Raw genomic sequence first — 16,867 nt, 5'->3', positions numbered from 1 at the left:
AGAGCCCTACTGTTATCCACAAGCCAGCTCAGTGGCATATTTTACAATCAGTGAACAAAGGACAGGGTCAATTAACAGTTAATTAAGAGGAAAACAATAGTAAATATGCTCAAACTTCAAACCTGTTTCCTGTGAATTCTTTATCGCAGAACATACATATGCTATGAAAGCTTGTATCATCTCTTTCACGCTGCTGTTGCTCCAGAATTTCTCTCTGGGTAAATAGAAAAAGTATTTGAACACTCAACCTTAAAAAAAAAAAAAAAAAAAAAAAGCAAGTCTAGCTAAGATCATTCCATCAAGATATTTTATATTTTGGACGACTGTATATCATATATCATATCATATCTTAATAATTAATCGTTAATGCACAATAATGAGAATATACAGCTGAATCTTGAAAGTTAGAAAGATTTCAACAGCATACATAACGGTAGTGTACAATCCAGAGAAGCTCTGAAACTCAAATAATGCAATACAGATTAGATGGAAAGAAATAACATTGACAATGAGATTTTTTTCCTCAGCTGGTTAAATGATCTATCAAGGAACATATTAACTGGATTTACCTCGAGGCCCAAATTTAGGGCATGGCTACACTTGCAGATGTAGAGCGCTTTGAGTTAAACCAGCCTTCGTAGAGCGCAGTAGGGAAAGCGATGCAGTCTGTCCACACTGACAGCTTCAAGCGCACTGCCGTGGCCACATTTGCGGCACTTGCAGTGGCATTAGGAGCGGTGCATTATGGGCAGCTATCCCAGCAAGCAAGCAACTGCAACGTGCTTTTCAAATGGGGGTGGGGTGGGGTGGAGTGTGACAGGGAGTGTGTTGTGTGTATGTGGGGGGAGAGAGAGTGGGTTTTTGGGGGGCTGAGAGCATGTCAGCATGCTGTCTTGTAAGTTCAGACAGCAGCAGACCTCCCTCGCCCCTCTCTCTCACACACACAGCATTCCAACTAATGGTTGCTTTGTCTCGGAGGAGATAAGCAGCCAGCTGTCAGAAACGGAGCTTTCACAGGGCATTTCTGCATTCCTACAGCCGATTCCAAACAATGACAAGAGTGGCCACTTGACTTAAGGGGATTATGGGATGTTTCCGGAGGCTGATCAGAGCGCAGTAAAGCAACACCTCATTCACACTGGCGCCGCGGTGCTCCAGTGAGGGCGCAGCAAACGTTATTCCACTCGTTGAGGTGGAGTCCCAGCAGCGCTGTAGCCGCGAGTCAGAGCGCTCTACGTGCCTTGCCAGTGTGGACGGGTAGTGAGCTAGTGCACCCGGGGCTCCTTTATTGTGCTGTAACTCGCAAGTGTAGCCAAGCCCTGAGACCCGGTGTAAATAAGCGCAATGGAGTTGTATATGCTTAATTTAAATTTGATCCTCAATGTCTTAACATAAGCACAGACAAGGTGAGGACATTTTTAATAGAAACAGATATCATAAAAGTAGTCTGAGTTCTTACTAGTAGTTATGGGCTTAAAGAAACACATTGGAAAAGTGAAGCTTGACTATCCTTGCCATTAGCCTCATCTGATTTAGAGTGACAGGCTAGAAATTTCAGAACACTGTGCTCACAGAACTTTGCTAGCAGAAAAACAACTACAGCCACCACCACCACCACCTCATAACAAATCATACTGCGCCCGAAGATAATTGTTATGTTGTTTCACAGTATCAATACGGTAGTTACACTTGAGGAGGCACTTTCATTCTATGCATTTCAAGACCACAAAGTTTGTCATCCTCTGGAAAACATAACCTTTGGGCTAAAATTTCTCATGCTTTTTCTCAGCCCAAATGATGTATTGGCAAGGTACTCATTCTCTGTGCAGAGTGGAGCTGCTGCATTCTTTAGAATGCTTCCTCTCTATGGACAGCCAGCTCTGCTCTCTGGAAAGTGCAGGGACTGTGAATTGCCAATGCAAAGTAACTCAGTGTATTCAAACCACTTTCTCAGACATAAGCCAGGGGAAAATATTAAGGTTTTGCCACATATCCTGGAAGCCAACTAACTCAAACATTATTGGACCAACAGGTGAAACACATTTGAAGTCTAGAGCCTCACTGAAAACACCTTGTCTCCATCTCCTCAGAGACTGGTCAGAAGTGTCTTATAGCTATTCTCAACTGTTGGAATGAGGCATGGAGGGAGGGAGGGAGAGAGAGAGAAAAAAAAGAGCATGATTGTCAGGATCCAAAACACATATGGAGCTCCAACATTTTACTGCCAATAAGAAGAAACCCACTCAAGAATTCCAAACTCTTTTTGAGTTCTTGGAATCTGGGACAATAGTGTCTTCTGACTTCCAGCCAACCAATACTCTCAGAGGTTGCAGATAGTACATATCAGCAACCTCGGCTTAAGAGTCTGTCACATCAAAAAGTTTGAAAATGAAAAGCATTCACCACATCACACCATTGGGTGATGATATCTTTCAAAATCAAAACCGTGCTCAATAATGACTCCTTCAAACAGGAAGAGGATGGAGGAGGACAGAGATGACCTGGAGGTCTAAGCATCAGATGTGAAATGCCTTCCACTAGATTCCCTAAAACCACCAATTCACATCCCATCAGTGCTGACTCCTGAGGCAAATAAATGGAGTACAGTACAATCTTAACGGTGGGAGTTTTTCAGAGGAGACTATATGAAATGAAAAGACCTGTCTGCTTTGCATGGACACAAAATGTCCCATAGCACATGTCATAGGAGTGGACATTGATGTCCTTGGCCAACATGTCCTCCTCCACCCAATGTCATGCCCCATGATGACTGGCTACTAGCACTACAGAACTTTTAAAACACAGCGGTTGGGATCTGTTAGAATGAAAGACGCTGTGTGCATTTTAAACATTTTAAATAAATTATTAAATAAAAGATTTGAGTTTAAACAAACAAACAACAGAATGAATTTCCTAGATAGCTTCCTAACTGTACTCTACTACCAGGAAGACACGGTTATGCAATATTTGATGTTTAGCTGGATAAATCATGATTCTCACATCACATAAAACTCCTTTTTCTATCTCCTTCAAAAGATAACATACTTACTATTCTGCAGCACAAATCTCATTTTCCCCTAGACAGGCATGTTTGGAAGCTCAAAGGCATTATTTGAAGATGTGAGATATAGCCATTAATACAGCATCACTTTTCTAATATTTTCACTCCATGAAGTTTTTAAAAATCTCATTCAAATCATCCAAATAAAGTATTCACTTTATCATTTTCTTTTGTTATTCATTGTTAGACAGTTACTTTTAAGGCTGAGAAGTGCATTTAGTGCTTGTGATGTTGACGGATTAATAGCATTGGCTTGAGTCACATATAGTGAGGACAAGGAGTTGTGCAAGATTTCCCTACAACTCTGCCAATGCACCCTGTTTTTACAGTCCTGGGATTCTGCTGAATAGAGAATAGTGATTGTACCAAACTGTGTAGCAGTTCTGTGATCTGCATGAAGAACGACTTTTTTGTTTTGTTTTTAAACTTGTGACAAAAGCCAAGGTTTGAACTCAGGTTATGAGGAAAAACGTTGGTGCAGTAATGCATTTCACCAGCTGCATTAAGTTTTGAGACAGTTCTAACTCTTTAAAATATATTTCTGCAATTAAATATGTGTCTTACAAACAGAAGTAAATAACATATTTTAGAAATGTATAAGAATGTTCCAAGACAATTGCAGTACACTATCATATCAGAGTGATGAAGAATGTTTGGGCAATCAAAGTTACTGGAGGAAAACAGGAGAGAACAGATTACAAAATAAATGGAAGTTACAAAACTATAACAAATAAGAATAAATAAAGCTTTCAAGCACAGACACAAATTGGTAGTCTAAGATGCCAAAACCAGAAATATTATTTTCAGGCAATTAATTTACAATATAAATGCCAAGCCCACATGCCAAATGGCAAACATATAGATTTTAATGGAGTCCCCCTTCCTCTTCATTGATACGTTCTATTAAAGAGACAGTCAATCTGCAATCTAGTCAATTTCAAAATATGCGTTAAAAATAACATCCCCAAATCCCCCAGCCATTTTTTATGATTTTTAGACTCCCTCTCTCTGCTGTTGCTGAGGGAAAGACCCCCGTAAACAACATGGGAAACTGAGTAAACAATTTACGGGACAAACAGATATACATGCAAGGTGCTATCAAATGCAATGTTAAACTGGACAAAGATTTTTTTCTAATCTCTTTGTGACAGCAATCCTATATGTAGTGTGACAGGATCGGGCTAGATGGCTATCGGAGAGTAACAGAAGGCAGATATATTAGCCCCAGGCTAAGTAGGTCCCTTTTCCCTGGGTAAGGTAACAGGGAAGGTTTTTTTTGAAACAGAAAAGAAGTTTATTGGTAACACTTACAAAATTACCAAAGAAAACAAAACAACTGTGCAACAAAACAATGCAAACAGAAGGTATAACACAGCAGCTTTAAGGAGGGAGAAGTGTTCAGGCTAGCCTGGGCCCAGAGCGGGGGGGCTTCCTCGACACTCGTGGTCTTCCACCCTCCTGAGTTACCTAGTGCCGCGCCCAGTGTCACCGATCCTCCCTCTCCTGAGAGTGCCCGGCAAGATGGGCATGGCTGCGGGGTGGGCGGTTTAGGGGTGAGGGGGTAGACACCCATGTATTATAGGACCCCTCCTAGATGAGGGTAATGATGGTATCCACAGCGGCAACGGCTGGGGCTGGCGTCTCTCGCTCTTCCCCTCAATCAAAGGGTCAGACGGAGGGAACCGGACGGGGTCACCGAGCAGAGAACCCTGGACAGCGCTCACCGCTCCTCGAAGGCGTCAAGGGAGTCGGTGGACGCCGCCCAAAGGAACTCCGCCCGGATATGTGAATGTACTGAGGATCGGAAAAAGGCCCCGCAATCGCAGGACGTTTCATGGGCCAACCTCCTCTCTCTGGTTTTATAAATGGCTGTTTTAGCCAAGGCTAGGAGGAGGTTGACCAGGAGATCCTGCGACTTTGTGGGGCCACGGATGGGAAGTGTATAGATAAAAAGGTGAGAGGAGAAATGAAGCCAGAAGCGGAATAGAATATTTGTGAGGAGCCGAAAAAGGGGCTGCAATCTGGCACACTCTAAATATACGTGCGCCAGGGTTTCCCTCACATTACAAAAAGGGCAAGTATCCGGGATGGGTGTGAACCGTGTCAGAAACACGCCCATGCTCACAGCTCCATGAAGGAGCCGCCAACTGATGTCCCCGACGGGCCTCGGGACCAAGGTGGAATACAGGCTGTCCCATCGAGGTTGCTCACCCTCCAAAGGTGGCAGGAGGTCCCGCCACTTTGTATCCGGGTGGGACACCAGGGTGTGGGCGTGAAGGGTGTGAAGCGTGAGTGTGTACAAATATTTCCATGGTGCAATTTGAAAACTGACCGGCTGCAGTTCATGCAGCCGGCTTGCAGTGAAAGGGTGAGGGGTTTGTTGGGATCTACAGGGTAGGGGCCCAATGGAAAGGTCCAGCGGGCCTGGGGTAGAGGATGGGCGGGTTGCGCCCTCGCGCAAGGCTCGGTTGACATAAGCCCGAGCAGCGGGGGTCAAGGCGGCCTTCACCTCCTGAAGTATGCGCCGGGGTGTACAGGGGCTGGAGAGCCCCATGCGCCGAGCAAGCGTCAGGGGATCCAGCCAGTCTCTCCGGTCATAGTCCAGGAGGTCTCCGACCCTCGTGACTTCCGCCAGGACCAACCTCTGGCGCACCGAGCGGGACTCCGCCACCTGCACACGGAGCTGGGGGTTGTGTAGCAGGGGCTCCGTGAGGAGATCTGCTCCCACGGTGGCCGCCACGGACCTGGTTGTTAGAAACAGTTTCCAGGTCCGGAGGAGGTCCTGGTAGAAGACCGGCAGCCCGGAGAGGTCTCGCGGAAAACCCCTTGGACAAAGATAAAAGAGCTGCCGGTCGTATCGGAGCCCGTGGAAGCGGCGCAGGAAGGCGTGCGCCAGTATGCTCCACGCCAAACTACTTGCACTATAAAAGAGCCTCTGCAGGGCTTGGAGGCGGACAACGCGGACCTGAGTGTACAGACACTTCAGGCCCTGCCCTCCTTCCTTCAGGGGTAGATGAAGAACTCCAACAGGGGCCCAGTGCATTCCTGACCAGAAGAACTCTAGAATCAATCTCCGGAGGTGGGTCAGGAAACCCGGGGCCGGGGCCAGGGTGTTGAGCCGGTACCAGAGCGTGGACAGGACTAGTTGGTTAAGCACCAGTGCTCTCCCTCGGAGGGAGAGACATCGGAGTAGCCTCGTCCATTTCCGGATCCGCTCTATCATCCCGCCCTCTAAATTTTGCCAGTTCTCCGGCGGGGAAGGGTGCGTGGCGGAAAGGTAAACGCCGAGATAGAGCAGTGGGCCCGCACTCCACCGGATGGTCTGAAGCGCGGGTGGGAGGGAGCTTACCTGCCGCCAGTCCCCCACCGCCAAGCCAGAGCTCTGGACCCAGTTGACTCGGGCGGAGGAGGCTGCCGAATAGATGGCCTGGCATGCCTCCACTCGTGCCAAGTCGCCCGGGTCCTGGACCACGAGGAGTACGTCATTGGCGTACGCCGACAGGACCAGCCGCAGCTCCGGCTCCCGCAGCACCAACCCTGTCATCCTCCTGCGGAGGAGACAAAGGAAAGGCTCGATCGCCAGAGCATACAACTGGCCCAAGAGAGGGCACCCCTGCCGCACTCCTCGCCTGAAGCTGACCGGTTCAGTCAGGGTCCAGTTGAGCCTAACCAAACACTCCGTGGAGGCATACAGCACCCGGAGAAAACTCACAAACTGAGGTCCGAATCCAAACGCCTGCAGAGTGCTCAGGAGGTACCCATGGTCTACTCTATGGAACGCCTTCTCCTGATCAAGAGACAGGAGGGCGAACAACAGACCATCTCTCCGCCCGAGTTCCAAAAGATCTCAGACTAGAAATAGGTTGTCAAAAATGCTGCGACCCGGGACAGTATAGGTCTGGTCTGGGTGGATCACGTCCGCCATCACGGACCCTAGCCGCAGCGAGATTGCTTTCGCTACGATTTTGTAATCCGTGCTAAGGAGTGAGACGGGACGCCAGTTACGTAGATCGCGGAGGTCCCCCTTCTTCGGCAGTAAGGCGAGCACCGCTCGCCTGCACGACAGGAGGACGATCCCGCTCTGCAAGGACTCAGCCCAGACTGTGACTAGGTCTGGGCCGAGGATGTCCCAGAACGCGCGGTAAAACTCCACGGTCAGCCCGTCCATGCCCGGAGATTTATTGGTGGGCATGTGACGGAGGGCTTCCGAGAACTCGGCCAGGGTGAGAGGCAGCTCTAGTCGGTCTCGGTCGCCCACGCTGACTGTGGGGAGTTCCTCCCAGAGCACCCGGCAAGCGCCAGGATCGGTCGGATCCGGGGAGAAAAGGCTTGTGTAGAAGTCACGGGCCCTCCCACACATCTCCTCCGGATCCGTGAGGGGGGTGCCGTCTTCCGCAAGAAGGCAGGTGATGTGTTTCTTGGTCCCCCTCATTTTCTCCAGGGCATAGAAGAAGCGGGAGCCGCGGTCCATCTCCCGAAGGAGGCGGATGCGGGACCGAACGAAGGCACCTCGGGCCTGGTGGTCCTCGAGGGCCCGGAGCTCCTCCCGCTTCTCCTGGCACGCTCCGCAGAGGGACAGGTCCTCGGGGTTGGCGGCCAGGCGCCTCTCCACCTCTAAGACCTCCCGTTCCAACTGCTCTATCGCTGCATTTCGCCGTCGGCTGGTGAAGAGCTTGGTGCGCACCTTCCCGAGATCCCACCATCGCCGCACCGAGGGAAAGGCACGCCACTGCTCTCGCCAGGCCAGCCAAAACTCCCGGAAGGACGTCACGAAGCTCTCGTCCTCCAACAGGCTGTTATTAAAGTGCCCATAGGCCGGCCTCGGTCTCTCTGCACAGAGGGAGACCGTTACGGTGACTAAATGATGATCGGAGAAAGGGGCCGGCCGAATGGCGGAGGAGTGGGCCTGTGAAAGATGGAAACGGGATAAGTAAATACGGTCCAACTGAGAGTGGTGTGACCGATGGGCCTCCACCCGGACAAAGGTGAACGTGGAAGTGTCATCTGGGTGATGGTCACGCCAGACGTCCACTAGGGAGTGATGTTCAACTATCCCTCGGAGAATATTCGCGGCAGCCGGGCTCGGTTCGGCCCCTGAGCGGTCCCGTTCCTCGAGGGTGGTGTTAAAGTCCCCTCCCAGGACCAGGCACTCGTGCGAATCCAGGGTGCCGAGGAAGTCGGACACCCGCTGATAAAATTGTGGCCGCCTGGAGCTCATTTGTGGGGCATAGATGTTAACAAGATTAACCACGAGCCCCTCCATACGGACTCGAAGGTGCAGCAGGTGGCCCGGCACGGCCTCAGTGACCCTTAGCACCTCGGGCCGTAGGTTGGGGGAGAACAGGGTCGCCACTCCAGCTTGCCAAGTCGCGAAGTGGCTAAAGTATACCCCGTCCCCCCACTCCAGCCGCCACCTGTCCTCGGCGGCCGGGTCCATATGAGTTTCCTGCAGAAAAACTACAGAGTACCCCCCTTCCCGAAGGTAAGAGAGCACCTGGGACCTGCGGAGAGCCATCCTACAGCCCCTGGTATTCAGGGTCGCAATAATAAGAGGCGTCATGCGGAGGGCTGGGGGGTGGGGGTGTTCAGGGCCCCGGCGGGTTGCGCATCAACCCGTGACCTATCCTGTGGATGAGTAGATTGTGTCGGAAGACGCAGGCTCGCTCGTAGGCTGCAGCACCGTGCCTTCCTTGCCCCCTGCCCTCCTTTATAAGGGCCCTTGTGGCCTGGAGGATTTGGTCAAAGTCCCCCCATAGCTGAAGAGCCAGCTGTAGGGCGCCACGGGTGTGTTCTAGGAACTTCCGTAGTGCATGCCGCAGCTCATAGCGGGGTGGGGTCACAATTTCCGAGGTGTTCCCTGGTGGGACTCTTAATACAGCCTCGTGGTCCACTAAGGCGGGTAGACAGGGTGCGGACCACCGACGGAGCGTCTGACAGGCTGGGGTTATTAAATTCATTTCAGGCCTTGGGGTGGAGGGGGATGGCAGGGAAAAAATTGCCACTCCTAATGGATCGTGACTAGAAAGTGCAAAGACTGCTCCCTGGGGGGAATCTGCGAAAGGTGGAAAGGAAATAACCCCAGGGGTGGCATTAGCATTGCAAGAGGAGGGGACTTGGGCAGGGACAGGGGTTGGGGCAGGGGCAGGGGTAAGGCTCCGGGTTCAGGAGGCAAGCAGCTAAAGGAAAGTGCCTCCTGAGCAGAGTCAAGGGTTAAGGGGTAAGGGAGGGGGCTCCCAATAATGCTAGGCACTGGCTCCATGGTGGTCTTAGCGGCCATGGCATCAGGTGGTGGACCACCTTCTGCAGGGTGCTCGCCCGGGAAGGCAATTAGGGGGAGGGAGCATGGGGAAAGGGGGGCTGGGGTAAGGTTACCCAGCTCGAGGCCAGCCGGCAGTAGATCATCCTCTCCCTGGGTGACCGGGGTCAAATCTAGGGCCTCAATCTCCGCATACACGGGGGGGGGGGGGGAGGTCAACTCCTGCCACCCCGGGGGCCTCTCCTCTAGGGCCCACCTCAACGGTTGCCTCGGGGTCCGCGGGGGGTTCGGGTGGTATCCAGGCAGAAGGGGCGTCCTCAGAAGTCTCGGAGGGGAGGGTCTCCCATGGAGGGGGGATTCTGCCCTCCAATGCCAGTCCGTCTTCCCCTCCCGACACCAGCGGATGGATCTCACTCGTGGCCGTGGCAGGAGGCTCGATATCGGTGCCTCCTTTCCTGGTCTTCCGGGGGGCTTCCGCGTCGGATGGATGCAGTGGAGCTCGAGCCTTCCGCTTGCCTCGCTTCCCCTGGACTAGGGTCCAGCCCTCCATCGCGTCATCTGGGGGTTGGTTAGCAGGGGTTATGTCGGGGGGCGGAGGCGATGGTTCAGGGGTTCGGGGGGGGGTAGCAGTGAGGCAGCATGAGGGGCGGGGGTTTCTCCTTGGGGCAGGCCCTCTCCTATACCCGGTAATATCCTTGCCACACCCTCCTCCATAGGCTCTGCTAGATTGGTAATAGCAAGGGTGGAACTCCCTTGCTCGCCCGGGCATTGTAGGGAAGGCATCTCTTGGGCCCGGACGGGAGCAGCGATGGGTCGAGTAGGAGGAGGGTTGGTTTCAGGTGCCGGGCAGCCAGGGGCGTCGGCAGCGACGGGTCCGATGTCCTGCCGGGTCTCGGGGGTTTCGGGTGCCCCTCCCCCCCAGGCCAGAGGGCAGTCTCTGCGGACATGCCCCGCTGAGCAGCAGAAGTAGCACCGGGCCTCTCCGGTGGAGTAAAAGACCCGATAGCGGACTCCCTGGGAGGGGACAAGGAAAGACCCCTCGAGCACCTCTCTGTCACGCGCCCCTGCCGGCGGTAGAAGCTGCACTTGCCGGCGGAACGAAAGGACGTGACGGAGGGCGGGGTCCTTGCAACCCAAAGGAAGAGGGCTGATGACAGAAACAAGTTTCCCCAGGGTGGAAAGAGCGGGTAACAGGGCAACATTGGGTAAAAAGGGAGGAACGGAGGTGAGGATGAGGCGAACGCCCAGGTCTTCTAGCGGCTCTAGGGGGACAAACACCCGCCCCCACCGCCAGGCCCCTCTCCACCGCCTCCTGGGCGGCAGCCTCCGAAGCTAAGAAAAAAACAACCTTTCCATACATCTTGGAGGCCGCCACAATAGCCGTGGGTCCTACCACCTTCGCCAACGCCTGCACGTATGTCTCCACGTGGGGCGAGGCGGGCACCAGGAGGCAACGGACACTGTGCCTCTTGGTCAAGGCGGGGAAAGGGCCCCGGCCGCTGGTGATGGTGGCGGAGGCGGGGGGTGGGGCGAGATGACGAGGCGGCAGGCAGGGGGGAGCCCGTCACCGCCCGGGCATACGTCCTGGGGGCCGGGGGAGGGACAATCGCAGAGCTGGTGGAGGGAAACGCAGGGAGGGGCGCCACAGCTGATGACGAGGCCACAGAGGTGGGGGCAGCCCCTGCCATGGAGGGCTTAGTGGTTTTTGCGGGGCCCTTTCCTTTCATCCCGCCCTGGCCCTTCCGGCCAGCTGGGGGGGGTGGGGAGGGTTTCCTAGAATCTGCGGGGGCGGTGGGCAAAACAGCAGCAGTGATCAAATTCATTAGCCAGGCCAGGGGGCTTTAGGAAAGAACAGAAAGCAGATAGCTGAGGAAGAAGCCAAGGACGTTCCGTTTCCCAACAGGGGTGGTTCCAGAACAATCAGGAACATTCTGGAGACAATTAAGACAGGCTGATTAGAACACCTGCAGACAATCAAGAAGCTGCTAGAATCCATTAAGGCAGGCTAATTAGGGCACCTGGGTTTTAAAAAGGAGTTCACTTCAGTTTGTGGTGTGCATGTGAGGAGCTGAGAGTGAGAACGCGGACTGTTGGAGGACTGAGGTGTACAACCATTATCAGACACCAGGAGAAAGGTCCTATGGTGAGGATAAAAAAGGTGTTGGGAGGAGGCCATGTGGAAGTAGCCCAGGGAGTTGTAGCTGTCGCACAGCTGTTCCAGGAGGCACTCTAGATAGCTGCATTCCACAGGGCCCTCGGCCGGAACCCGGACTAGAGGGCGGGCCCTGGTTCCCCCCAAATCCTCCCAACTCCTGGTCAGATACAGAAGGAATCGACCTGGACTGTGAATTCAGAAAAATGGCCAAGCTGAGGGCTGCCGTGAAGCTCCAAGGCAAGCAAATCCGCCAATAAGCGCAAGACCCACCAAAGTAGAGCAAGAACTTTGTCACAGTAGCTTGTAAGAAATGTAAAAAGTTTCAGACAAAAGTAAACATTTTTAGACAGCAAACTCTTTAACTATGGGTTTATATTGAGACTAACACAATGAGGTGCTAATCCTGAGTGTGGTGTTTGAGAATTAGAGTCAGACAAATAAGACAACAGTGACAGTAGAAATGTTACTCAAGTTGATAGAAGCCTTTTAAGCCTTCACCTTCTCAGTCTATGCACAGGAAAATTCCTGGATATGTTTTCCTCATCACCTACGAACAAGGAGGCTATAGGTAAAAGAAAGATGCAAGTGATATAGAACATCTAAAAATCACCTTTAACAAAGAAGCTAATGTATTCAAAAGTTGACCATAAACATTTTCAGTTCCAGTTCCCTCTTTTCTTGGTCTTTTTGAAAAACCTTCCTAAAGCTTCTACTACATATTGCTCTCAATAATGCTGATCTGCCAATATGGAAAAATTCAACCGGATTATGAGCTAATGTCCACTTTCCATTTAAACGGAAAGGATCAGGGTAATAGCATATAACTGCACAGACCAGGGCAATAGTCTTCAATTGCACCAGTATATTAAACTGGGAATACAAAAGAAATTTGATCACTGAGAAGAAATGTGAAACTTGGAGGTTAGAAAAATGTCACACTTTGCGGTTGTGAGAAGCTCAGAGTCTCTGGCATAAAAACTGCAGTCTCCCAAGGGAGTCTGAGAAATTGCAAGTGTTTCTCTTCTTGGCAGCATTGTTTTGGTAGGAATTATCAGCTTCTCCCAGAAGCACTTAAAATAGCTTTTGTATGGCTAGCAGTTTACAGCATGTTTATGAATAAATGACTTTTCCATGTTGCTCAAATGCAATAGACCTGACCTTAACAAAAACTCTAGGAATTGTTGAATTAGAAAAGACAGAAGGTTCAGACTAATGAATAAACATGTGTCTTCTTATACTCTCCTTCTTAGTTCCTGAGAATAGATAGCACTGAAGACCTCAAAATTCTAAAGAAAGAGCTTCAGAAATTCTGAAAAACAGATCTTGACAAGCATTAGGAATAGGGGACAGAAGGTCTGTCTAAAAACGTAAATGACCTTATCACTATAGAGTCTGAGCAAATTACAGTTATTAATGGGTTTTATCTTCATAGTCTCTCTGTGAGATAGGGAAGGATTTTATCCCCATGGTTGCAGATGGAAAACTGAGGCATAGGGTACACTAAATGAGACTAGGTCACACCGGGAATTTGTGAATAGAGTAAGAATTCAGCTGTTTTCTGAGTCTCAGTCCAGCACCTATCCACTAGACTACCCAATTCCTACAGTTGTGGTTAAAGCAAAGGAATGGAGGCTGTTCCTGGTTCTTAAGACCACTCTGTTCTTCTGTTTCCCAGTTCATAAAATAATGATACTTATCCTCCTTTGTAAAGCCCACAGAGAGTAGAGGTGCTATTACTGTTATGGGGCTTGATCCTGCAAGGAGCACTCCAGCCCTGATCCAGCAAAATACTTAGGCATGAACAGTTTCATTGTTAAGCACATGCATAAAAGTTTTCTTGGACTGGGGCCAGAGTGCTCTGAAGCTTGCAGGTTCTAGCCCGTCACATGTTGCTAGACATGGCCCCTCAATCAGTTTCTCTCTAGTCTGAGGCCATGTCCACTTTGAAAGTTTGGTTGACGTAAGTTGTCAGCGAAAGCTGCCAACTTCTGTATATTTCTTGGGCGCATGAACTCTTGGCTGCTTGGTTGGTGCTGGGAGTGTTCACCATGAATGGATGTATTGAGAGAAAATGCAGCACACCATGGGTAGATAAGCCTGTAAGCCTGTCCATGCCGCCATCCAGCACAATGCCTATTGTGGAACATTTCTGCAGTGCTTTGTGGGTTACCAGCAATTCACCCAGGGATTTTACAAAAGTAGGAGTCATGTTCCCACAATACAACTTTCTCTATCCCATACTGTTTGTTCCATTCCGTAATTGTCATGCCACTTTTAAATTCTCTTCATTCCAGGAGCCACTTTTCAGTCTCCACTATGTCTCTGTCAGCAGCATGGACCCTTCAGAGCTCAGCATAATTTTACTCATTGCCAATATAGGACACACAATTCTTCTGTTTTTGTGGAACTTCAACAAGCACTACTATAATCAGGTGTGTGAGGAGGAGATGTTCAACAACAATGACTGGATGCTAATGAATAGTGAATAAAAATGCTGGGTTGCTCCTGGCATCACAGAGCACCTCCACATAGTGGATCACAGTTTCTGAGCCTGAGAATGGAGTGCTGATTAGTGGGATCACATGGTAATGCAGATTTGGGATGACACTGCAGAACTTTTGGATGCGAAAGGCCACCTTCCTGGATCTGTGTGCTGAGCTTGCCCAGCCCTCCTGTGCAGGCACACTAGAATGACAGGTGCATTGACATTGGACAAGCGAGTGGCAACTGAACTCTGGAAGCTTACAACACCAGACAGCTATCAGTCAGTGTACAGTATATAATTAGCTGTCATGGGATAAGTTCTTATTGTAAAAAGTTCTTATCTTACCCTACTGGGAAATTATTTAAGTCCATTTGTTTAAATATGCCATGTTTCTCACAGAGGAGAAAGCTACTATGTGGTTGTTATTGATAGTGTGATAGCATTTAAACACCCACGTCAGCATCAGAGTCCCATTATGCTAGGCACAATACAAATTCATAAAAGTGATTGCTCTGAAGAGCTTATATTTTGTCACCCTTACTTATAATGGGAAGTAATTTACTCCTTGAGTAGGCTATTGATATCCACCTGCTTGAGGAATAAGATAGTGCTCAAGATTAGCAAGGGTGGCAGAATCTGGCCCTAAATAGTATTGGTTAAAATCTTCACAGGCAGAATACATATTTTAAATCAAGATCCCCCAGCAGATTTCTCACAAACTCACCAAGTACCTCTATATCTAGTGTCTTTCTGTTTAAATAAAAGTTACATTTCACTGCTGACTACTCAGAGAAACGAGGTGTTTATTGCTACAGGCAAATGAACTATGTAAAACAGCTTCTAGTTAAAAAATGCAGAGACCGCAACAAGAAGTCATTGGCAGGTTTTTACACTTAATGAATAGGAGTGCTATACTACTACATGGCACAGACTAGGACAGGTAAAATGGGATGCACTAATAGTCAGCCATTCTCTACCAGTCTGGTGGAGAAAATTAATTAGGAAGTATAGGTAACATCAGGCTTAATTATATTCCCAGTTGCATTAGTGTAAATACAGAGGCATAGAATAGAATTCAGCCCTCTGTCTAGACTTTCAGCAGAGATTAGTTGCATGTACTTTGAATCGTGTATTGTATTTATGACTGGTGGGGAGAGAAGAAAGGGCTACAAAGGTGGAAACATAAAATGCTCAAAATTATAAATATGAAAACCCTCACAACACTATGCAAACTTGCAGTCTCTGGCCTACATCTCAGCTTTCATTATCTCATACAACTATGCTAATCTCTGCATCCAGCCCACGCCCCTTCTCTTTACTACTCATTTTGTCTCTTTTTCCCTACATTACACCATTCTCCATGCTGTCCCATGAGCTTGAAACAACCTGCTAATAATTGTACACAAAACACCTCCCTTCTTCTTCAAATAATCTGTTAAGACAGACCCATCTGTACCAATGTTACAGGCGAACAAAATCAGAACAGCCTCAGATTTTCAGAGTCCCTGTCATGGAAAGGTGAGAAAACCTCGGCCTGAGCATTTATGAGGAGTGTGAGAAAGAGCAGCTCCACTCTCAGATGTGGGACTCTCTACTAATTAATGAACAGCCATACACAGAAGTTTTCAAACTGGGAGTTTTCAAACGTACTTCACAAAGTGAGCCAGAACAGGAGTTGCTTAACTAATGATAGTAGGCATGAAAAAAACCTGCTCGAGAATGCTAAGCAAACAGCAAAGGAATTTGATTGGCTGAGAGAAATCGCTGCTGAGCTAATGAGGGTCAAGAGAGGCAACAGAGAGGAGCTGGCTATCTGCCAGCATATTAAAGGTCAGTCTCATAGCTTGTTCGATGTCCAGAGTAGCCAGACTCCATAAGGACGGAGACAGTATTTGGCAGACTACTGGGAGAAGGGCAGAGGGACTTCTGAACACTCAAGCCTACCAGTTTTTTCACACGATTCCCAGCTTGCCACCAATTTAAAAGGAAACTGCAATTATGCATTTCACCTGTAAGAGCCACAAGCGATCAAGACAAGGAAAGAGTAGGCCCATTATTCAATGAGGAGGGAAGACAATAACAGAAAATTGTGGAAATGGCAGAGGTGCTTAATGACTTCTTTATTTCGGTTTTCACCAAGAAGGTTGGTGGTGATTGGACGTCTAATATAGTGAATGCCAGTGAAAATGAGGTAGGATCAGAGTCTAAAATAAGGAAAGAACAAGTCAAAAATTACTTAGAAAAGTTAGATGTCTTTAAATCACTAGGGCCTGATGAAATGCATCCTAGACTGAGTCTAGTCAAGGAGCTGACTGTGGAGATATCTGAGCCATTAGCAATTATCTCTGAAAAGTCATGGAAGACGGGAGACATTCCAGAAGACTGGAAAAGGGCAAATATAGTGCCCATGTATAAAAAGGGAAATTACAGACCAGTCACCTTAACTTCTGTACCTGGAAAGATAATGGAGCAAATAATTAAGAAATCAATTTGCAAACACCTAGAAGGTAATGAGGTGATAAGTAACAGCATGGATTTGTCAAGAACAAATCGTGGCAAACCAATCTGATAGCTTTCTTTGACGGGGTAACAAGCCCTGTGGCTAGGGGGGAAATCAGTAGATGTGGTATATCTTGACTTTAGTAAGGCTTTTGATAATGTCTCACATGACCTTCTCATAAACAAATGAGGGAAATACAACCTAGATGGAGCTACTATAAGGTGGGTGCAGAACTGTTTGGAAAATCATTCCCAGAGTGTGGTTATCAGTGGTTCGCAGTCATGCTGGAAGGGCATAATGAGTGGAGTCCCGAAGGGGTTGGTTCTGTTCAATATCTTCATCAATGATTTAGATAATGTCATAGAGAATACACTTAAAGTTTTTGGATGATAACGAACTGGGAGGGGTTG

At 49.1% G+C, this 16,867-nt stretch overlaps 1 protein-coding gene across 1 annotated transcript in view; it reads right to left on the bottom strand.

Annotated features, from left to right (window-relative positions):
- Nucleotides 1-16,867, bottom strand: part of ZNF277 (zinc finger protein 277) — an 88,573-nt gene that overhangs the window by 23,445 nt on the left and 48,261 nt on the right. The window contains exon 5 of the mRNA XM_084618352.1: nt 123-214. Within this exon, the coding sequence (XP_084474478.1) occupies nt 123-214 (92 nt within the window). The remainder of the gene's footprint in view (nt 1-122; nt 215-16,867) is intronic.

This window comes from Lepidochelys olivacea (assembly GCF_965140295.1).
Source record: "Lepidochelys olivacea isolate rLepOli2 genome assembly, chromosome: 1".
NCBI classification, from domain to species: domain Eukaryota; kingdom Metazoa; phylum Chordata; order Testudines; family Cheloniidae; genus Lepidochelys; species Lepidochelys olivacea.
The sequence above is the reverse complement of the archived record's forward strand: the minus strand, read 5'-3'. Positions and strand labels throughout refer to the sequence as shown.